General features: G+C 38.1%; 1 protein-coding gene across 5 annotated transcripts in view; it reads right to left on the bottom strand.

Annotated features, from left to right (window-relative positions):
* Nucleotides 1-24,448, bottom strand: part of Sclt1 (sodium channel and clathrin linker 1) — a 123,456-nt gene that overhangs the window by 61,321 nt on the left and 37,687 nt on the right. For all 5 annotated transcript variants that reach the window (XR_015046761.1, XM_085835917.1, XM_021157911.2 and 2 more), the window contains 3 exons: nt 19,376-19,446; nt 1,803-1,893; nt 1,203-1,294 (listed from right to left, as the gene is read on the bottom strand). Coding sequence is in view for 4 of the 5 variants with exons in the window: in XM_085835917.1 (XP_085692043.1) it covers nt 1,203-1,294; nt 1,803-1,893; nt 19,376-19,446 (254 nt within the window). In the remaining variant the exon portion in view is untranslated. The remainder of the gene's footprint in view (nt 1-1,202; nt 1,295-1,802; nt 1,894-19,375; nt 19,447-24,448) is intronic.

Raw genomic sequence — 24,448 nt, 5'->3', positions numbered from 1 at the left:
AGTGCTCTTAACTGCTGAGCCACCTCTCCAGGCCCCACACTGAACATTTTAAGAGGCAGGAATAATATACAGCATTCAGCTCCTAGACATAATCCCTCTTGCAGAATTTGTGGCCCAAAACATTAACGAATAGTTAAAAGCTGACGTTTTCATTGTCTTCTGTTTCAATGATTATTTAGACTGTATTATTTATTAAAATGTAGAATTATGGAGGCTTTGAAGAAGTATCTAATTTCTTCAGATACAATGATTTAGAAATTTTTAACATTTTAGAAGAAGGGCTTTCTGTTTTTAAGAATAACTACAAATACTTAAAAATCTATATGCTTAAATCAAGAGGACTGACAATAAAGGTGTCTTTTGTGCTAAAGTATTGTAGAGGTCAATATATAGGTCATAATGAATACCATGTTGGGAGACAAAGCATTTCTTCTCAAACCCAAGCCCCCGGTGACAGGAGAAAAGCTTTTCACCTTTACTAGTACCCACAACTAAATCTATATACATCTTCTGGACTTAATTTCATGTTTTGTTTAAGTTGTAGTACTGCTAGGTAAGGCAGATTGAGGATTTCTCCTGGTTTGGCCAAAACACATTCACACACACACATACTCTCTGTGTACAAAACCATCTCTCTATATATCTATATCTATCTATATCTATATATATATCTTTTCATTTACATATTATATTATATTCTCTTAATGTGGGTGAATGTTCAGACTTAGAGCCAGGCTTTATATATGGGAGCTCTAGGAACCATATTAACAGAAACATCATGGTAACCAAGAGTTGATATTTTTTTAGGAAAAAAAAAACCCCTAGATTAAATTTGGTTCAACTTTCAAAATTGTGACATGAATCAATGTACTTGGCATGAGTGTCTAGACTCTAAATGCATTATATAATTTTTTTTTCTTTTAAGACAGAGTCCCTACATAACACTGGCTGTCCTGGGACTCACTAGGTACACTAGATTACCCTGAACTTCTTGCCCCTATTTCCTGAGTACAAGGATTAAAGGCATGTGCTTCCATGCCCATAAGTTCAAAGTATAACAATACAATTATAAACTAATGTTCCGATTTTAAGCCCATGGCTATAGTTTTGATTTAGCATTTATAAGATACCTATTCCAATAACTATGATTGAAACTCTACTGTGTTGTACATATGCCAACCGCAGAGACACAGAAGTATTACCTTGACTCTAACTGTTTTATACTAGATTGTAACTGCTGTACACGTCTATCCGATGCTTCTTCTTTTCCTTGTGCAGACATAACATCTTCCTCCTAGAAAGTAAAGATCCTGAAGCTTACTTGAACCATCTTAGAATGTAATACACAAACACCATTTATAGCATGAAGAACATAGTTCTTTTAGGATGTTTTCCAGGCCTAAAAACAATTACTTGTGAGAGTGCTCTTACACCCCTCTATACTTCTCTATCAGTACTGGAAACCTATAATCAACTTTTAAGGAATCAGGAAATAAGGCTTAGATAGTCACATATATAGTCACTATTAGAACTAGAATTTTTAGTAACTATATCCATCTACATCTAAACTCTGACACAATATCATTCTAAAAGTTCCCTATGACTTAGAGTCAGCCTACTATGACAATAAAAACTTCAGTAGTCAATACAACATATGGCATTAGATGTTTATTTTTCACTTTCATAGACCATATAATTAAGCAAAAGTTGATTGTAATGTGCATTTTAATGATGTTTAATTCACTATGCTAATGTCAATGGAAACAGTCTTCACTAAGGAATTCCTAACACTTCTAGTATACCTTCTTTAGCATCTGTTCTTGAAGACCTTCAGTAACTTTAGTTAACTCTTCCACTTTTGTTACTGCAACTCTCAGATCTAATCTGGCTTGCCTGAAAAAGAAAGTAAATTCATGTGTTATGTTGGAGACCATAAAGAATAAAAGGTTCAAAAAAAAGTTCAAAATCTAAATTTAGTAAAATCATTATTAATGTTTATGTAACTAAAAATGGATCCCAAAGGTAAATTTCGAATAATTTCCTTATTGCTAATAAGATAACATGTAAAAGCAAATAAAAAATAAGTAATTTCAGAGGGGTATAAAGAATACTTTATTTAGATAAATAAATCCTATGTATGTAATGAAGAAATATTTGATCATCCTAAAGAAGAATTTCAGCATAATGCTGCTTTTACTATTTGCTTCATGGATTGCTGAACAAGTAACCATAAATTACATTGAAGAGAGTGGTGGGCTCTAATCAGCTCTGAGACTGAGAGCATCTGCTGGGCGTATCTCAGCATGCAGAGAGAGCACTGGCATCAGGAGCCCAGGGCTGTCACTTATAGTGATGAAACTCACCTCACCGCCTGCCGAGAGAACAAAACTTCTCTTTGTAATACAACTTTTCCTTACTTTGATCTGGTTTTAGTCAGCCTCTAAACTGTTTGGCAAGTGTGTATTCATCTCGGTTTTTATGACCTAACCTTTAGCATCGCTCTCACTTCCAAGAACCGATTCTCCCAACTCCTTTTTGTTTTCAACGACAAGTTTCAAAGGCCTGAAGCTGACTGGAACAATGATCCTTCTGCTTCCCTAGCTCTAAGTGTTGAGATTATAGGCAGGTGCCACCAGGCCCAGCTTCAGGCTTAAAATTCAACCTTAAAATTTATATCTGTATTTCTCAGAAAAAATGGAAAAAAGTTTTATTTTCATTACTTCTGAATAAATTCGATACTGTTCTATATGAAAAAGGTCAGTACCAGTCAATATCAAGGCCTCATCTCTTGTACTCTGTTGCAGGTTTAACAGCGAACATACAAAGCACACGCTTCCTTGAGCACACTCTCGGTGTTTCCCATTTTTATTGTACAAGTCTCTCCTTGTTTTCCTAATTTTTCTTTCTTTTTAACTTTTTTTAAAATTAGGTATTTTCTTTGTTTACATTTCAAATGTTATCCCCTTTCCTGGTTTCCCCTACAGAAATCCCCTATCCATCCCCTCTCCCCCTGCTTCTATAACGGTGTTCCCCCACCCACCCACTCCCACTTCCTGGTCCTGGCATTCCCCAACACTTCGACATCGAGCCTTCACAGGACCAAGGGCCCCTTTTCCCATTGATGTCCAACAAGGCCATCCTCTGCTACGTATGTGGCTGGAGCCATGGGTCCCTCCATGTGTACTCTTTGGTTGGTGGTTTAGTCCCTGGGTGCTCTGGTTGGTTGATATTGTTGTTCTTCCTATAGGGTTGCCATCCCCTTCAGCTCCTTCAGTCATTTCTCTAACTCTTCCATTGGGGACCCTGTGCTACAAATTAAAAGTTTTCTCTTGTCAAGTTCACACTGGTTTTGCTTACATAAGATCCTAAATTGCAATCTTTTTTTTTTTTCTTTTTTTGGTTTTTCATGACAGGGTTTCTCTGTGTAGCCCCGGCTGTCCTTGAAATCACTTTGTAGACCAGGCTGGCCTCAAACTCAGAAATCCACCTGCCTCTGCCTCCCAAGTGTTGAGATTAAAGGTGTGCGCCTTTAACTGCAATCCTTATAAGACATAATTCTTTGTACATTAACAGATCAAACTGCATTACAATCAATACTAAATGAATTCTCCCTTGTAGAATTATGAGTTCATAGAAGATGGATTACAATCTGCAGGCAACTATACTTTATTAGCCCTTTTGAAGACAAATAAGAACACAGTAAGTGAGTGCAAAGGAGAGAAGATGAAAATACCAGCTCTGAGGACAACTGCATCTTCATGTTTTACCCATTAATTGTTCATGTGTGCACAATCCTACAGTAGTGATTTTTTAGAAGCCTCAACATACACACAGACATATAGACAAAGACACACACACACACACACACCACATACTCCTATTTATTTAAAGCAGATTACTACTATACAAGTATTGGACTTCTCTGATTAGGTTGGACTGGTTACCCAAAGAGCCTTGGGATCCACATGTCTCTTATCTTCCTGGTATCATGGGCATACAGGGCCAAACCTTGCTACTTCATGAGGAGCTGTACAATCTCCTTAGCCTCCTAAAATAAGATAATTTTTTTTCAGAAGCAGAGTATCTGTTATTGAAAAACACAAAGTTTAGCTAGGTGAGGTGGCACTTGTATAGAATCCCAGCACACAAGAGGCTGAGACTGGAAGATAAGAAGTTTGAGGTCAGCCTGGATTAATGAGCTCAACGTCAACCTGGGGCTAAGACCCTAGCAAAACAAAATAACAAACCAAAGAAACTAATGCCCTAGCAATTCAAGTTTTGAGGTCAACAAAGCAGATCAATGCTAAATGTATGTATTGGGGAAACACTGATATTAACAAACTTAGGTAGGGTACACTTAAGGAAAGAGGGGGAATTGAGTAAAAGGGATAGAAATTTAAAAAACATCTCTATTCAGTATGCCAGATGAGAAAATAAAGAAGACAACAGAGCTGAGTGTGGTGGCGCACGCCTTTAATCCCAGCACTTGGGAGGCAGAGGCAGGCAGATTTTTGAGTTCGAGACCAGCCTGAGTTCCAGTACAGCCAGGGCTACAGAGAAACCCTGTCTCGAAAAACCAAAAAAAAAAAAAAAAAAAAATACGACAACAGAACCTGAGAAATAGCCCCAAACGCCAGAGAAGAAACTCAAGAACAAATACAAACTATTCAAAAGAGGTAATTCTACAGTAAGTAAAATAAAGATTCTTCAAGGCAATTTCAGAGGATGGAAGAGGAAAAATAGTTATCAGCAATGTCTGAGACAGGAGAATTCAAAAGAACTTTGCAAAAGAGACCTAAACTTTTAAGAACACAAAACATAGTAATAGAAATGATATGAAAAGATAGTTTCCTATCTAGATAGACTACATGCCAAAGAAGAATGGATGTGCTTAAATACTGTGTTACGATGTACTGGGGTGTGGCGTGCAGGGAGGCATTTTAGCTTGCCTAGATAGATGAAGAAACTGAACTTCACACACTTAGCCATCTGCCAGAATGATCCATCAGTAAACAGCAGCTGTCTGAATGTATCTTTCCTCTCATGTGATGGTCTTAGAAGGCGTGATGAAATTGTGATTGTGGAGCTCTCAAAATTGAGATCAGCAGCCTTGTAAAGGAGGCCTGAATGAGGTGGCTTGTTCCTCCCACCATGTAAAGACACACGAAGAAGGTATAATTTATGAAGCAGAGCCCTCACTGGATATGGAAACTATTGGCGTCTTGATCTTTGGCTTGCCAAACTCTAGTGCTATAAAGAAATAACTTGCTTTTCAGTCTGGGCTGGCGGCCTAGCAGACCCTTGGGTAGGAACTCCCCAGCCAGCCCCACAACACCCAGAGGAAGCTCCACTTACAAGCGCTCTAACATGCCCAGGATCATAGGATCAGGGGTGAGGAGGACACAACATCTGCCCCAACAGGGGACTAACTGGAATCAGTGGGACCCAGGAACTCCGCCCAACCAGTGGCACAGGTTCCTTCTGGATTTGAGCAGACCTTGGGTGCAAACTCCCCAGCCAGTCCCACAACACCCAGAGGAAGATCCACTCCCAGACGCTCTAACACGCCCAGGACCACAGGATCCCAGGATCCCAGGAGCTTGGTTACACCAGGATCTCAGAGTCCCAGACACAGCTTGACTCCAGAAGCTCTGACACACCCAGGATCTCAGGATCACAGAGACAGCTGAACTATGAGGAGTTTTGACACAACCAGGAAACAAGAAATCCCAATATTAAATAGTTGCCACAAAGGTTCATTTGTGACCCATGTGCTCTATAAGTAAAATCAAAATTCTTTATTCTTCAAAGAGTCAGAGAAACAAACATTTAACAATAACATATAATTACAATCTGTCCTTAAATAACATTAAAGTTAAACACTGTGAAGAAAAAAAAATAACAGAAAAGCTGCTATCCCCTGTTTTCTCTGCTCAGAAACCTAGAAAGCTAGCTGATGACACATATGGAGCTGTTTGGCAATCCTATGATGAAGCACATCTGCTCAAGGCCACTTCTCATACGGGAGAGATCCCAAGAGACACTGTGAATCAAAACTAGTGGTACATGAGTTCCATATTTCCACAACTTTTTTAACAATAGAAAACACAATATTATTCAAATGAAAACATGAAACATCTGAGAAAAATTTGTTATCTCTGTTAAAATAAAACTATCACCTGGCAAAAGTACATTTTAAAATTAAGTGGTATATAAAAGTTATTAGTACACATACTTTTGTAGAAAAAGCTATTATGCAGTTGTAAAAATGACTAGAAATGAACACAATGAATATACATAAACTTCAACTTACATAAGCTATCTATTACATTCAATATGATAGCATGAGATCAAGAACTGTACATCAGCTCTTACGTTCTTCAATAAAGCCATTTACTTATACAATATAATTTAAAGGTTGGATCTATACTAGAAAACACAAAACAGCTTCTGATAACTATATCAAGATGACTGCTCAGGTGTGCTCACTTGGAAATCACACTACCAAGCAGTCCCCCAATCCTGAGTAGATGAATAAAGAGTATAATATAAACTTTTTCTGAATGAGAGGCTAAGAAAGCAGCTGTGCCTTTGAAAGACTGAAGAGCAAGGGGCATGAGTATAGACAATTTAGTTATTTAATTTGCAAAGTTAATCAGTCAAAATATTTTCTTACCCTCTTTTGTGGACCTTACAGGTTAGTAAGGACAGTTGAAACTGTACACAGTTACATATAAAAAGTGTTCAAATATCACAACAGACAAGCATTCAGTCTACAACTGTACTATACAAGACAGTAGGCTTTAAAGGGAAGAAAGAAAATAACTTAGAAAAGATTATCTAAAATATGACACTTGAGCTGAACTTTTAAAATTGGGAGGACATTTGGCAAAAGGAGGAATTTTAGACAAGCAACAGTGTGGCTGTTCAGAGAAATCAAATAGTTCAGAAAGCTGCAGTGAGGAGTGGCCTGAGGTCAGGACAAGAAGCTGCATGATCAGATCATAATTCTGAAAGACTATTTTAAGAAAAGGACAAGAAGAAAGGGGGTGAGAAAAGCCAGAGGGGGTTTCAGCAGGGGCTTACATGGGAGAGGCTCAGCAAGAGCAGTGACAAAGGACATTTATGGTATATAATTACTGATAACTGGATATTAGCCAAAAAGTACAGAATATTCACAATACAACACACAGACTGTAAGAAGTTTAACAGGAAAGAAGGCTCAAGTGAGGATGCTTCAATCTCACTTAGAATGGGGAACAAAACATTCACAGGAGGCAGAGGGAGGAGGGACCTGAGGGGTAGAGGGGTTAGGAGAGGGGAAAACAGGCAGGATCAGGTATATGGGGAGAAGCCCAGAGGGCCAGGAGAATGAATGGAAATATGCTGCTGCCAGGGATGGGGCCAGTGGGAACCTTTAGAAAGTTCCAGAGACCTGGGATATGAGAGGCTCCCAGGGCTCAAATGTGGTGATCTTAACCAAAATGCCCAACAGTGGGGAGATGGAACCTGAAGAGACCATCTCCAGTAAATAGACAGGGCTCTCAGTAGACGGATGGGGTCAACAAACCACCTTTACAACCTTTGACCCAAAATTGTTCCTGTCTAAAAGAAATGCACGGACAAAAATGGAGCAGGGAGTGAAGGAAAGGCTGTCCAGTGACTGGCTCAACTTGGATTCCATCCCATGGATGAGCACCAAACTCTGACATTATTACTGATGCTGTGTTGTGCTTGCAGACAGGAGTCTAGCATGGCTGTCCTCTGGGAGATTCTACCAGCAGCTGACTGAGACAGATGTAGATACTTACAGCCAACTACTGGACTGAAGTCAGGGACCCCTATGGCTCAATTAGGGGAAGGACTGAAGGAACTGAAGAGGATTGTAACCCCATAGGAAGAACAACAGTGTCAACTAACCTGGACCCCTGGGAGCTCCCAGAGTCTAAGGCACCAACCTGAGAGCATAAGGGCCAGCACATATGTAGCAGAGGACTGCTTTGTCTAGCCTTAGTGGGAAAGGATGTGCCTAATCCTGTAGAGACTTGATACCCCAGGGAAGGAGGATGTAGGGTTGGGGGGACCGAAAAGGGGACATTTGGAATGTAAATAAATAAAATAGTTATTAATAATAAAAGAAACAGAAACAAACAAACAGTGCAGTGATAGGAAAGTGACACAGTTTAAATGTAGAGCTGGGAAGCAGAACAAAGTATGATGCCTCCTTTCTGAATCAGGAACTGGATGACACCATTTATAAACAGATAAAAGGTTTGGGAGATGGGACAATAATTTCAGCTCAGAGCCCTGTGTTATAAGTACCTCTGGATATCCTACAGAACTCTGGGTCAAGAAAAGTTACAGAGACAAAGTTCAGAGCAGAGACTTAAGGAATGACCATTCAGAGCTGCTCCACCTGGGGATCCATTCCATAAACAACCACCAAACCTAGACACTATTGCAGATGCCAAAAAGAGCTTGCTGACGGGAGCCTGATATAGCTGTCTCCTGAGAGGCTCTGCCCAGTGCCTGGCAAATACAGAAGTGGATACTCAGTCAATCACTGGACAGAGTACAGGGTCCCCAATGGAGGAGCTAGAGAAAGGAGCTGAAGGGGTTTGCAGCCCCCTAGGATGAACAACAATATGAACTAACCAGTACCTCCAGAGCTCCCTGGGACTAAATTACCAATCAAAAACAAAACAAAACAAAACAAACAAACAGAACACATGGAGGGACTCTCCTGGCTCTAGTTGCATATGTAGCAGAGGATGGCCCAGTCGGTCATCAATGGGAGGAGAGGTCCTTGGTCCTGTGAAGTTTATATGCCCCAGTATAGGGGAATACCAGGGCCAGGAAGTAGGAGTAGGTGGGTTGGGGAGCAGGGGGAGGGGATAGGGGATATTCAGAGGGGAAACTAGGAAAGGGAGTGAGATTTGAAATGTAAATAAAGAAAATATCTAATTAAAAAATAAATAATAAATAAAAAAGAAAACCGGAATGTTATCCCACTCAGGAATTACTGAAGAGAAGGATGAGGTGGTCAAACAATGTAAAGGGGTTGTGTCCTATTACCCATATACCAAGAACTTTTATTGACTTCAGAGACTCTGTTATTTGGTTAAATGCAGTAAGTTTTAGGTGTGGGCACAAAGGATTAATAAACTCAAGGTTTTCAAGGGTCAAATAAGTACCCTACCACTGAATTACACACCCAGATCCCAATTCTCAGTCAATACCGATTAGTAAGTTACACATTACTTATGTAAAAATAGTATCAATACATGTTAATAAGTGGCTAAAGTTAATCAGAATACACACACACACACACACACACACACACACACACACGTATGTATGTATGTATGTACTCTTAACACCAAGTCAAAGGCACAGCCATTTAAAATTATTTTGAACATTCCCTTCCAAGTCCTTCACTCCTCCCCTACTTGTGATTGCTTTCTTCTCTTTCCCAAGTGGGACTGAGGTGTCCTCACTTGGGCACTTGTTGAGCCTTTTGAATTCTGTGGACTGTATCTTGTGTATTCTGTTTTTTTTTCTTTTTGCTAATATCTACTTATTAGTGAGTCATTATCATGCATGTCCTTTTGGGTCTGAGTTACCTCAGTAAGGTTATTTTCTAGTTCCATCCATTTGCCTGCAAAAAGTGGACGGGGTGGGGGGGCCAGTGGGGGTGTAGAGGGGAACCTGATCTGGTACTGGGTGAGGGAAAGGGACTGAAACCCTGATGGCCAGCAGGAAGAATGGAAACAGGCACCCTTGGGAGACAGGAGGTTGGGGGAACCCTCCAGAATGCACCAGAGACCTGGGAGGTGAGAGAATCTCAGGACTCAAAGGGAAGGGCCTTAGATGAAATGCCCGACAGTAGGGAGAGGGAACTTACAGAGCCCACGTCCAGCAGGAAGACAGGACATCAAGTGATGGATGGGGTTGCTATTCCACAGTTACACACCTCTGACCCATAATTGTTCCTGACTGAAAGAATTACAGGGATGAAGATGGAGAGGAGCCTGAGGAGATGAAGATCCAGGGAGAGGCCCACAGTGGGATTCAGATCAAAGGGAGGTCCCAAGGCCTGACACTATTACTGAGGCTATGGAGCACTCTCAAAAAGGGACCTAGTATGACTGCACTCAGGAAGACCCACCAAGCAGCTGAAAGAGTTAGATGCAGTTATTTGCACCCAACCAATGGACAGAAGCAGCTGACCCCTGTTGTTGAATTAGGGAAGGCTGAAGGAAGCTGAGGAAAAGGGAGATCCTGTAGGAAGACCAGCAGTCTCAATTAATCTGGATCCCCGAGATCTTTCAAACACTGGACCCCCAAAGAGACAGCATACACCAACTGATATGAGGCCCCCAACACACATACAGTAGAGAACTTCCAGGTCTGTGCTCATTCAGACATGATGCACCTAACCCTCAAGAGACTGGAGGCCCCAGGGAGTTTAGAGGTCAGGTGGGGTGGGGAGTGGGGACATTCACATGGAGATGGTGTGGGGTGAGGAGATATGGGATGTGGAGCAGTAGGAGGGTGGATGGGGAGGGGCAGGGAATGGAATATGGAGTGCAAAAAATGAATTATGAATAAAATTAAATTAAAAAATATTTTGAACAAAATTACTTAAAATTACTTTAATTCTTACCTACTTTTGTTTTATCCTTTCCTTAAAATATTTTTTCAAAAATAAAGTTTAATCATATCCATTCACATCAGTGGCTGCACAGAGTAACATCAAGTCTTCCATGACCTGATCCCAGACCTAACTCCAACTTTCTTAATTATTTTTATTAGGTTTGAGAAGTTAATATGAACCCACATGCCAGTGTTTCAGGCCATCTTTAGAGTAGATTAATAAACTCAAGGTTTGTACTCTACCACAGATAAAACCCATCACTCATCAAACATACACATAAATGACAATATATATTTTTAAGATAAAGTCACACTGTTGGAACTCACTATACAGTTTAGCCTGGTCACAAACTCAGAGAGCTCTGCCTGCCCCTGTCTCCCAGTGCTGGAATTAAAGGTGTGTACCACCATGTTTGGCTCCTTTTCTTCCAGACATACCAAGATGCAGAATTTGAGGTCACTGAGCTGAATACATATTATAAACAAATATAATGAAATGAAAAAGCACTCTCAGAGAAACAACATGAAATTTCAATTAAATGAGTGAGTGCTAAGTGAATCTGCAAGGATAAAAGAGTAAAAATCTGGTGCAATGAAGAAAAACAGCTTCATCGAGAAAGCAAATGTAGTGAGAGGGAGAGAGTACAATGTTTCTGAGAAACAGAATACTGATCAAAAGCAGTGGTTTTGAGAAACAGCCAAGTGGCTCCTGGAGCCCTGTACACATGAAGTGGGTAAGGAAGGGCAGGGGAGTGAAGCTGATGGAACACAGCCTCAAGTCTCCTGTGCCATGGCAGGTTATCTCCACAATGATCAAACAGGAAAACACTAAACAAGCATTAATTATATGTTCACATGATTTTAGTTTTTGAAATCATATAAGACAACAAATGAAATTGTGTTTCAGTGTAAGTATAAATGTGTTTAAAGAATTTCTAATTTGCTTTTTCTTGGCATGGTAATACAGAGCATCACTTCAAACTGAATTTTGGTAATGTCAATATGCCCATCATTCAGAATCTGTCAAACTTGAAAGCAACACCCTTTCCCTCAAAGAAGCATCTGCTTATCCTTATGTTCCTTCAAATCTGTGGCAGGAAAAGCAGGCATAGTTTTATGCATACAACTCTGATCTGCTTAATGTTGAGCTATAGAATGCCGTTGTTAAATATTATGGCAAAATTGCTTTTGGACAGCACAACACTCAAGACCCTTTAGGTTTCAGGAAACTAGAACCAGCAATATCATTCTCAATACACTTAATCTCACGTCACAGTCTTTACACCAAATGTCCAAAACCAGATGACTCTTCCACACAGATGTCAAAAATCAACATACCCACTCATTGTCCTTTCTTTTCCAATCAACTCTCTCACTCTTGATTCTTTACGGCTGTGCATACTGTCATCAAGCCAGGTTTAGCAGCTTAGTGAGATCAGCAATGAAAAGATCTGAGTTCCAACTTGGCTCTTCCTTGACTCTATTGGAAAACCCTGGGTGGGTGACATAGTTCAAGCCTTTGGTTCCGTGTAGTTTATAACAATGGAAAGATAAATCAAATGGCTATCATGACGCTGTCTGACAGTTCAACTTTGTAACAGTATCCCTTGACCTCTAGCCCCAGGTTCTTCAATTTCCCTCACAACATGGATCTTCTATATATCCAATTTATTTCTCAGTACATGACTGCAGGTCTTTATGAACCAATTTCCTTACTCATCTTTCTTGCAAGATCTTTCTCTGCATTCTAAGTCACACTACTAAGCTACAGAGATTATTTTTAATTGCAGTCTTTTCTGGGCCTTGACTTTAGAGTTAAACACAATGTTAGATGACTCATTGTTTCAACAGTCATGACAAAGCTTTCAGTATTGTTTGGTGGTCCCTCTACTCTTTGTTTTCTAAGTTCATGTTAAACCATGATATATGTTGTTATTGAATATTTTTATACTAAAATTCTGTATCTGTTTAATGTAAACAATATGTTTTGGATCTATGTTTTGGCATTTAATTAAAACTTTGTATGAAATACATGAATGCTTGTTGTTGATACCTAGTTTTCCACACAAGTAATTGCCACATTATACATACTGTTGCCTTGGTGATGAACAAGTAGGCTGCCTGTAGCTCCCAAATTCTACAAATAGCCACAGTCCACAGAAACAATGACTAAGTTAGGGAACATAACTGCTAGAAATGTTTTTTATCTTAGAAACAAATAACCATATATACTATATACACTATATACTTAGCACTAAGTATATAGTGTATACTATACATACTATACTATACATACTAAATATGGATACATCTCTCTATAGCCAAAATGTCTATAGTGAAGAGACAATTATGTAAAAATTGTTGAACAATGCTAATGTATACTATCCTCTTTTAGACATTATTATATTCTACTTTCAATCTATACAAATACATATGCATGTTTATTACACAAACACACACACACACACACACAGACTTTTTTTGAGATAGGGTATTACATGGTCTAGCCTCAAACTCATGATTTTCCTGTCTCTACCTAAGAGCTAGTATTACAGGTGGGTGTCTTCACAGCAATTTTACAACTCTGGCATCAATTTTTGAGTATAAATTAATATATCCTAAGAATACCAAATCAAGAAATATGAAAAATCTGGAACACTAAGAATTCTGAAACAGTATCAGCACCAAGACAATGCAACACGTGGGAAAATTTACACCTGACCTCATGTACTAGCTTGTAATAAAAATGTTTGCAAACTAAAAATATTATATTAAATTACGTTCTGGCTCTGAGTGTAAGACATATAAAATAAATTTTGCTTTTAGACTTGGTTCCATTTCTAAGCCAACAATTTGTGTGTATGTAAGTATGCCAAATCTTGAAAAAAAAAAAAAAGCCCAAAACAAAACAAAACAAAACAAACCCCCAAACCACTCAAGTCTGTAACTGCTCTGTCATATTGCTTAGCTTTCATTTTTCAAGATGTTGTGACCTTTGAAATGTTTTCTCCCTGGCTTTGTCCAATCATCTTTGGCTCTTATTTGTCAATCTTTCCTATTTTGGCTTATCTTTTAAAATGTTCTACAGCTTTCAGATGAGCTGAAATCATTAGTGAGAGTGGGGTGTTGAAATCTCCTACTATTATTGTGTGACGTTCAATAGGTGCTTTGAGCTTCATTAATGTTTCACAATTGAGTGTGGCCGCAGACGGCTACATTTTTGGAATTCAATGAAAACGAAGGCACAACATACTCAATCTTACCAGACACAATGAAAGCAGTGCTAAGAGGAAAACTCATAGCCCTGAGTGCCTCCATAAAGAAACTGAAGAGATCATAACTAGAAACTTAATAGCTCATCTGAAAGCTGTAGAACAAAAGGAAAAGCACCCAAGAGTAGTAGACAGGAGGAAATAATGAAACTCCGGACTGAAATCAACCAAGGAGAAACCAAGAGAACTATACAAAGAATCAACAAAACCAGGAGCTGGTTCTTTGAGAAAATCAGTAAGGTAGATAAGCCCTTAGCCAGACTATCAGAGGGCACAGAGACAGTATCCAAATTAACAAAATCAGAAATGAAAAGGGACATATAACAACAGAAACTGAGGAAATCCAAAAAATAATCAGATCCTACCATAAAAGCCTATACTCCAGAAAACTGGAAAACCTGGAATGGAATGGATGATTTTCTAGACAGATACCAGGTATCAAAGTCAAATCAGGATCAAATAAACCATCTAAACAGTCTCAACACCCCCCATCCCCAAGGAAACAGAAACAGTCAGAAGTCTCCCAATCAAAAAAATCCCAGGGCCAGATAGTTTTAGTGCAGAATTCTATCAGATCCTCAAAGAAGATCTAAAACAAGTACTTCTCAAACTAATCCATAACTAGAAATATAAGGAACACTACCCAATTCTATGAAGCTACAGTTATAGTGATACCTAAACCACAAAAAGACCCAATAAAGAAAGAGAACTACAGTCCAATCTCCCTTATAAATATTGATGCAAAAATGCTCAATAAAATTCTCACAATAAAAAAGAAAACATCGCTGGTGAGATGGCTCAGTGGGTAAGAGCACCCGACTGCTCTTCCGAAGGTCCAGAGTTCAAATCCCAGCAACCACATGGTGGCTCACAACCATCTGTAACGAGATCTGGCACCCTCTTCTGGAGTGTCTGAAGACAGCTACAGTGTACTTACATATAATAAATAAATAAAAATCTAAAAAAAAAAAAAAAAGAAAACATCAAAACGATCATCTACCATGATCAGGTAGGCTTCATCCCAGGAATGCAGGGATGAGTCAATATACAGAAATCCATCAACATAATCCACTATATAAACAAACTCAAAGACAAAAACCACATGATCATCTCCTAAGATGCTGAAAACACCTTTGCCAAAATACAACACTCCTTCATGTTAAAAGTATTAGAAAGATCAGGAATTCAAGGTTCATACCTAAATATAATAAAAGCAATATACAGCAAATCAATAGCCATCATCAAACTAAATAGAAACTCAAAGCAATCCCACTAAAATCAGACAAGACAAGGCTGCCTACTCTCTCCTTACCTATTCAACACAGTACTCGAAGTTCTAGCCAGAGCAATTAGACAACAAAAGGAGATGAAAGGGATACAAATCGGGAGGGAGGAAGTCAAGATTTCACTATTTGCAGATGATACGATAGTATACATAAGCAACCCCCCAAATTCTAGAGAGCTCCTACAGCTTATAAACAACTTAAGCAAAGTGGCTGGATATAAAATTAACTCAAACAAACCAGTAGTCTTCCTCTACTCAAAGGATAAAAGGGCTGAGAAAGAAATTAGGAAAACAACAACCTTTACAATACGCACAAATAATATAAAATATCTTGGTATGACTCTAACCAAATAAGTGAAAGATCTGTTGGATGAGAACTTCAAATTCATAAGGAAATCGAAGAAGACTTCAGAAGATAGAAGGATCTCCCATGCTCATGGATTGGTAGGATTAATATAGTAAAAAAGGCCATCTTACCAAAAGTAATCTACAGATTCAATGTAATCCTCATCACAATTCCAACTCATTTCTTCATAGAGTTAGAAAGAGCAATTTGGAATAACAAAAAACCCAGGATAAGTGAAAACTATCCTTAACAATTAAAGAGCTTGGGGAATCACCATCCCTGACTTCAAGCTGTACTATAGAGCAATTGTGATAAAACCTGCATGGTATTGGTATAGAGACAGGCAAGTCGATCAATGGAATAGAATTGAAGACCCAGAAGTGAACCCACACACCTATGGTCACTTGATCTTTGACAAGGGAGCTAAAACCATCCAGTGGAAAAAAGACAGCATTTTCAAGAAATGGTGGGGGCTCAACTGGTGGTCTGCATGTAGAAGAATGCAAATTGATCCATTCTTATCTCCTTGTACAAAGCTCATGTCCAAGTGGATTAAGGACCTCCACATAAAACCAGATATGCTGAATCTAATAGAAGATAAAGTGAGGAAGAGCCTCAAATAGCTGGGCATAGGGGAAAACTTCCTGAACAGAGAACCAGTGACTTTTGCTTTAAGATCAATAACAGACAAATGGGACTTCATAAAATCGAAAAGCTTCTGTAAGGTCAAGGACACTATCAATAAGACAAAATAGCAACTCACAGATTGAGAAAAGACCTTTACCAACCCTACATCTGATAGAGGACTAATATCCAAAATATACAAAGAATTTAAGAAGTTAGATTCTGGAGAACCAAATAACCCTATTAAAAAGTGGAGTACAGAGCTACTTGAGGAATCTCAAATGGCTGAGAAGCACCTGAAAGAAATGTTCAACATCTTGAGTCATCAGGGAAATGCAAATCAAAACAACCCTGAGATTCCACCTCACACCAGTCAGAATAGCTAGGATCAAAAATTCAGGTGACAGCAAATGCTGGCGAGGATGTGGAGAAAGAGGAACACTCCTCCAATTGCTGGTGGGACTGCGAGCTGATAAAACCACTTTGCAAATCAGTCTGGCGTTTCCTGAGAAAATTGGAAATAGTTCTACCTGAAGACCCAGCTATATCACTACTGGGCATATACCCAAAAAATGCTCCAATATAGAACAAGGACACATGTTCCACTATGTTCATAGCAGCCTTATTTATAATAGTCAGACACTGGAAACAACCCAGATGTCCTGTAACAGAAGAATGAATACAGAAAATGTGGTACATTTACACAATGGAATACTACTTAGCGATTAAAAACAATGACTTCATGAAATTCACAGGCAAATGGATGGAACTAGAAAATATCATCCTGAGTGAGGTAACCCAGACACAAAAGGATGTAGAAAAATATTCTCACTAAAGAATTGAAGTTTTTCTGGCATAGTAGTTCTCATTTTTCTGTTTTGTTTTTAGATTTTTATATTTATTTGCTGAAATTTCTCATTCTATCACTGCAAACGTCTATTTCTTCAATTTTACTTACTTATTTATGTAAGATGTTTGTGTTTACACAGGTGTATTTGTCTAACCCTAACTTATGTACACGTGTAGAGGCCAGAGGCCAACATCAAGTGTTTTCCTCTATTGCTCTCAGCTAGAGTGAAGGCCAAAAGCTTGATAATTCTCCTCTCCTGACCTCCTCAGAGCAGGGGCTACAGGCATTCACAGGTATGCTTAGCCTTTTATATCTCTGCTAGGGATCTGACTTTAGGTCCAATGCTTGCAAATCTTAACCATTGAGTCATCTCCCCAGTCCCTATCATTTAAACTTTTTGAAGTTGTTTCTAATTGCTCACTGATTCATTTTGTTGTGCTTATTTAGAAGCCTTTGTTAACAGAAAGCAAAATAGCAAAACAAAAAAAGGATAGCCAGTTTATATTGATGAAGGATTCAAGTACAGCAAAATTATATACACCCAATACAATAACACCTATTATCATAAACCAACTCTTCTATTAAAGTCCATAAAACCTCTTCAAAATAAAAGCCAAAACAACCCCTTCAAAACAACAATAATGGGTATCTTCCATAACATCTCCTCAGCAATCATTCTCATCATCAAAGCCATCCAGATAAAACACATGAACAAACTTCAGAATTAAACTATACCATAGATCAAATGGACGTAACAGACATCTACAAACTATTCCACCCAAAAGCTGCAAAGTACGCATTTCTAAAGAATGAGTGAGTCATTTAAAGGAATCTGGATGGAAATAAAACAATTCTTAGAATCAAATGAGAATGAGATCATAACATTCTGGAACCTGAAGGAAACAGAAAAAAGTGGTTATAGCTGGAAAATTTATATAGTTACAATTGCCTACAATAAAAAATCAGATATTTCAAATAAATAATCTAATAATAAAACTCAAGATCTTAGAAAAGTTTACCTTCAAATCAGCACAAGGAAAGAAATAATAAAGACCAGAGTTTATATTCATGAAACGGAAAACTAAAAGAACAATACAAAAGATTAAGGAAAGAGTGGGTTCTATGGAAGTGATAAAGAACCGGATGAATGGATCTTTAGCAAAACTAGTGAAAAGACCCAAGTCAATAAAATTAGAGATGAAGGAGAGTATTATATTATAGCAGCTTTCAATGAGTTCCAGATAATTATCAGTGAATATTCTGAATTTATATTACTACAAATTAGAAAAATCTAAATGCTACAAAATTACTCATCTTAAAATTTGTTGTTTTTTATTTTGTTTTTGTTTTTGAAATTTCTTATATATTATTAGGGCTGAGTGTGTAGCTCAGTGGCAGAGGACCTTCCTTGCATTTGCAAGGCCCTGGGCTTGAACTGTAGCCAAGCTACTCTTCCATCCCCAATCCTACCTCAAATCCTAACTTAAAATTTTAGATAGCTGTTATTCTTTTATTCCTCTTAATAGATATATAATGTTCCATTGATTACAAATGTGCTCACTAGTTTGTTTGTTTTTTAAATCAACTTTGATACAAGTTAAGAGTTAACTGGGAAGAGAGGATATCTAGGTGTTGCTTCCATCAGATTAGCCTTGGTCTGTGGGGAATTGCTTGTTTAATCTCTGACGTGGGAGGGCTCAGTCCACTGTAGGCAGTGACTCTTCTGGGCAGGTGATCCTGGTTGTAAAAGAAAGGTACCCGAGCAAGCCAGAGACAGCAAGCTAGTAAGCAGCACTCCTCCATGGTCTCTGCAGTAATTCCTGCCTCAAGTTCCTGCCCTGACATGCCTCAGTGATGGAAAGCACCATGGAAGGATAAGCATTTAAAATAAACTCGTTTTTTTTTTCAGGATGCTTTTAGTCAGAAGTTCTATCACAGAAGCAAAATAGTGGCTATCCATCCTAGGTGCATCTTTCTTTTCCCAGTCTCAGTTCTCCACTCCCCCACTGCTATGTCTTGGTAACTATCTGCTAAGATTTTGGAGCCCCCTTCTCTTAGGCAGAAGTCCAATGCGAGTTAAGCAGTAGAACACTTTTCCAGAGGAGCAAGTTTCCTGCTACAGCCCTGGTTTACTATGATATATACCTCCACATACACGCTATAGTTGCCTCCTCACTGAATGAACTCATGGCTGATGTACATATATGCAGAGTGTTTCTGGCAAAGGTGTAATAAAAAGGGAGAAAGACAAATGATAGGGAAATCTATGGCATTAAAACAAATCTCCCTGAATAAATGTAATTAATAATAATAATAATAAACCAAACTCGTCTGAAAAATACCTAAGATGTTTTCGAAGTTTCTCAATCTCCATGTTTTGTTCAGTTACTGTTTTCAGGAAGTGGTGGTTAGTCTGTCATAAGAACAAATCAAAAACACTTATTAGAACCCTTAGGAACTGTATTTTTAACAACATAAAGCATATAAGCAAAAAGGAAAAACAAAATAAGAATCTTGATAAAGAACCTTGGGTCTTCATGAAGGAAGCTTCATCACTTTACTCCCATTGATTCTGCTTCAAATCTACCCAACCCTGCATTGCTACCCAAGCACTTTCTCTGGCTGACCTTTTATCCCTCTACATGTGTATGAGCCTGAAAAGTGCTACAAGTTATGGAACCAATGGTGTATCTTGTAGAACAATGCTAATGGGATTGGGATATAAATACTGAGAATGCCTATGTTCATGGGTAGGACAAAACCTGTGTCTATCACTGAGATTAAGTTCCAGAAACATTGCTAATTTATCTGTTTTATTTTTTAAAAATGGAAAATTCCATGTATTTATTGGAGGAAGACACATGAAGGTCAAAAGCCAACTGTGGAAGTCATTTTTTAACTTCTAGCTCATAGGTATTAGGGATTAGACTCCTGTCTCCAGTCTTGGCAGCACCCTTTATCCACTGAGTCCTTTTTCTTGCCCAATTTATTTTATTTTAAAATCAATTTGAAATACTCACAGTCTTATTATATATAGCCCAACCTTTCTATCCTTCTGACTCTACCTCTAGTAATATTCATTTGTGCCCAGCATATTTGTATTTTGTGTTTATTTTATCTTCATTACAATGTATTAAATGTATAAAATAATGGGCTTCATTAAAACATGTGTATGTACAAATGTGCTCAGATTCATCCCTTCCATTATCATTTCTTTGTCCATTCTCCTCTTGATTCTTTTACATCTCTGTAAGCCCTTTTAAAATAAAAATATGATATTATTTCTTTCCTCTCTCCAACCCTCCTACATTTTACTTCATATTTCCCTTTCAAATTCAGTCTCTTATTTTAATTTTTGTCATATATATGTATACATGCATATATATACATATATATGCATATATATATACACACACATATACACACACACACACACACACACATATATATATGCACTTCATGTGTGACTATATAAATGTAACCTACTGAGTGTATTTGTGTATTTACTGTTGCTTATATGTATATTCCTTTAGGGATTATTACTTGTGATTGGATAACCACTTATGGTGGTCATGTCTGGTGAACACAAATTCTTCTCTAAGTAGCTTTCAATCATTGGCTAGGGGGGTGTCTGTTAAGTGGCCCTGGATGGGTCTCCCTTCTCCTTGGAGTCCTTGCTACTAGTGGCCCATAAAAATAAAGGGAGTAGAGAGATGAACAGGGTTTCAGGCAGGCCAGTGAGTACAAACAGTAATAATGATATACCAAGACCAGCTTCAGGAAGACATCAACTTGACTCGGGGTGAGTCAAAGGTTATACAGTTTTTGGGGAAGGAGTGTTGGAATATCTAGGATGGGCAAAGGTCATTGGCTGAATGCAAAGGTACTGATGCCTCCCTCACTAGCATAGGGAAACATTCCAGGAATCTCAAGTGCTAGCTGAACAGGTTCTTGTTCAGAGAAAGAAGCTGAATCTGTAATCATAACCAAGGCTATATGACATTTCCCAGTTTGAGAAGAGGAAGCCTCACTGACAAAGGGAGTCCACCATTTTGTACTGAGCTCAGGGCTTTTTGGTGACATCAGACTTTGACCTTAGCAGCAGAGCAACGGCCTCCTATATAATTTCATGTTGAAGTTTGTGTGATTTTTTTCATCAGGATAACTTATTTACTGATATTGAGTGGTATAGTGACATTCCCCACTATTATTACATCCTTGTATATATAGTGATACTTATATGTTGGCACCCCAACATTTGTTGCATACATATAAGTGGTAGTTACAGTTTCTTTATAGATGGTTTGCTCTCTTTGTTAATATCTAGTAACCTCTACCTTCAGATTAGTTTTGGTTTGAAATCTGCTCTGCACATACGGGTTTTTACTGTTGTTAATCTTAGAGGCCTGTTAGCTTTTGAGTTGAGCATGCCTGATTCATTCCTAACTCTTATTTGTTAATCTTTCCTCATGAGAATTATTCTTAGGTCTCATGATTCTCTTTTCTTCCATTCTGCAATGGAATCTTTTAAATATATTCCCTAGTGCTGGCTTAGTTGGCATGTGTTGCTTTCAGTTGTGTTCATCTTGGAAGATCTTCATCTCTCTATTGATTTTAAATAACTATGCTGGATATGATAATCTTAGCTGGCAGTTATTTACTCTAAGAGATTGAAATATATCATACTGTGCTTTCTTGGCTCCTAGAGTTTCTCCTGAAAGGAGAGGTCTGATGTAATTCTAACGAGTCTGCCTTTAGAAGCAACTCAAGATTTCACTTATAGCTTTCACTATTTTGTTTTTGTTCTGTACTCTTGGCATTTAACTATAATGTGACATGGAGATATTCTTTTCTGGCCCTGTTTGGAGTTCTTAATGGTTCCTATTCTTGGAATGCCATATCTTTTTGTAGATTTGGGAAATTTTCTGCTCCAATGAACTTGTTTTATATATCTGTTTGGTGTTTTAATCTCAGCTCCTTCTTTTGCCCTTAAAATTCTTCCATTTTGCTAGTTACTAAAAACTGTAGTAATGATTTTTTAAAATTATCTCAAAATGTTGTTAGTAGTTAAAACATCTTCAATTACCAATTCTGTCTTTCTTGATTTACTAAGAGCTTAATTCCTCTTACTTGAATTCTTTCACTTTTTCATTTGCTCTAGACTCCTCTAATCAATTTGTCGGGTTAGTGTATTGTATCTTTTAGTCCCATTGTTTTAAGAATTAATTTATTAATTTACTTTACATCCTGACTGTAGTTTCCCCTCTACATCTCTTCCTTATCTCAGCCACTCCTCCTCCCTCTCTCTTCAGAAAAGGGGAGTCCTCCCATGGATACCAACCAGCCCCAGCATATCAAAATAAAAGCAAGACTAGGCTCATTTTCTCCTACTGAGGTTAGAAGAGGCAGCCTGGTAGGGAAAAAAGGTCCCAACAGCAGGCAATATAGTCAGAGACTGCCCCTGTACAGGAGAACTACATGAAGATCAAATTATACAACTGTTACATATATGTGGAAGGTCTAGGTCAGTCCATGAATACTCCCTAGTGGGCCGGTCAGCCTCTGTGAACCCCTATGGGCCCAGGTTAGTTGATTTTGTATTTTTTTTTTTGTGGTTTCCATTATTTTTATATATAAGTCCACGTTTCATGAATTGCTTTCATTGACCTCAGTGAGCATCTCATTAAGATACTTTTATATTTTGTCAAGTTCTTTATTATCTTTCTGCCTGTCCATCCATCTATCCATCCCCCTACCCGCCTTATCTCCCTTACTTAGTGTTAATTCATGTGGTTCTTTTGAAACATGTGGGTTTTTTTTTTTTTTAACTTTTTTTGGGTGATTGCTTAGGTTTCTAGGCATGAAAGAAAATTGGAATCCTCCTGGTCTTCGAAGACTGAGAGAGGACCTCTAATTAGCTAGTTACAGGGTTGGGAGGTATCCTGCCTCCTCCTAGAGATAGTGGCAGAAATAGCTTTATGTACTTATTCTGTGATAAATGAGGGGTAAGGCACTGTGGCATACATTAGTTTGCTATTAATCCCCCAACTCCCTTGCTGGACAGAGCACAAAGACCAACAAGATTGACATGTTTTTAGATAACCAGCATTCATGAAGCAACAGCCAAGGCAGGCTGATCTAGTTGAATTAAGGACCATACTTGTGAGACCCTGTCTTTAAAAAAAAAAAAAAAGAAAGAAAAAAGGAAGAAAGGAAGAAAGAAAGAAAGAAAGAAAGAAAGAAAGAAAGAAAGAAAGGAAGGAAGGAAGGAAGGAAGGAAGGGTGCAGGATGCAAAGATTTATTTGTTTCCTGCAGGAGGAAGCCAAGAGCTGAGCTTTTTTACCCAGTAGCTAGTAATGAGTGATGAACAGGGTCAATGACATCTATTAGTCCAAGCAGAACCACAGCACCATTCTCTACAGTGGCTGAACAGTCTAGGAACTGTGAGAATTCCAAGACAAACAAGACAGAAGTCAATGTTTTGAGATCCCCTTCAGAAAAGTTGAGACTCTTACATGTGCACACCAAACTCTCACTTCTTCTGGTGGAAGTTGGGAGCTAGTTTTATTTTTGATCATAGGATATTATGGTGCTGCACTAGGTTTTTAGTATAAACTAAAACCAACCCACTGGCTTTACCAAGTCTGGTAAAATCATCTTCTCTTGGATGCAGAAACTGTTCAATTGTTCTGATTGCTGAATTAGTGTGTGTGTTGGGAAAAGGGTTTGTCTACTCTCACACCGTCCTCAAGTCTTACTATATTTTATAGTTTACCCTATACTCATTATTTTATTGTGTATCTGCAGCCTAGTAAGAGACCTTTTAAATGGGAATTGCTTGTCTTTTATAGGCAAATTCCTTTTTTGTTTTGATTTTGATTCAGATTGGCTCCTGCAACTAAGCTCTGAATGCTCTTTGATTTACACAAGATTGTTTAATGAAAGTTTTATAGTTTGGTAGTTGTGTGTTATCCACCATACACATTAAGAAAACTCTGTAGTTCTGGCCTGAGAGTATTCAATTTTTCTTTCTTTCTTTCTTTCTTTCTTTCTTTCTTTCTTTCTTTCTTTCTTTCTTTCTTTCTTTCTTTCTTTCAAGACAGGGTCTAACAAGTATGGTCCTTAATTCAACGAGATCAGCCTGACTTGGCTGTTGCTTCATGAATGCTGGAATGAAAGGCACTACCATGGTTTAATATACCCCATATGAACACTCAAACATGCTTTTCCTATGACTTCCCTTAAAAATATTTAGGAGTCATTGATACAATAAGGTATCTATAGCAGAAATACCAAAGGATTATATAATCCCCATTGTTCTGGGAGAAACAGAGAAACAATAAATAACTGTGACACTAGGTTAAAGTACTAACTTCCATGTAGAAATATATTATTTAAAGCCTTTAATTCTAGA

This window comes from Mus caroli, unplaced genomic scaffold, assembly GCF_978045245.1.
Source record: "Mus caroli unplaced genomic scaffold, Mus_caroli_1 scaffold_3, whole genome shotgun sequence".
NCBI lineage: Eukaryota > Metazoa > Chordata > Mammalia > Rodentia > Muridae > Mus > Mus caroli.
This window is presented reverse-complemented; position numbering and strand designations above follow the sequence as displayed.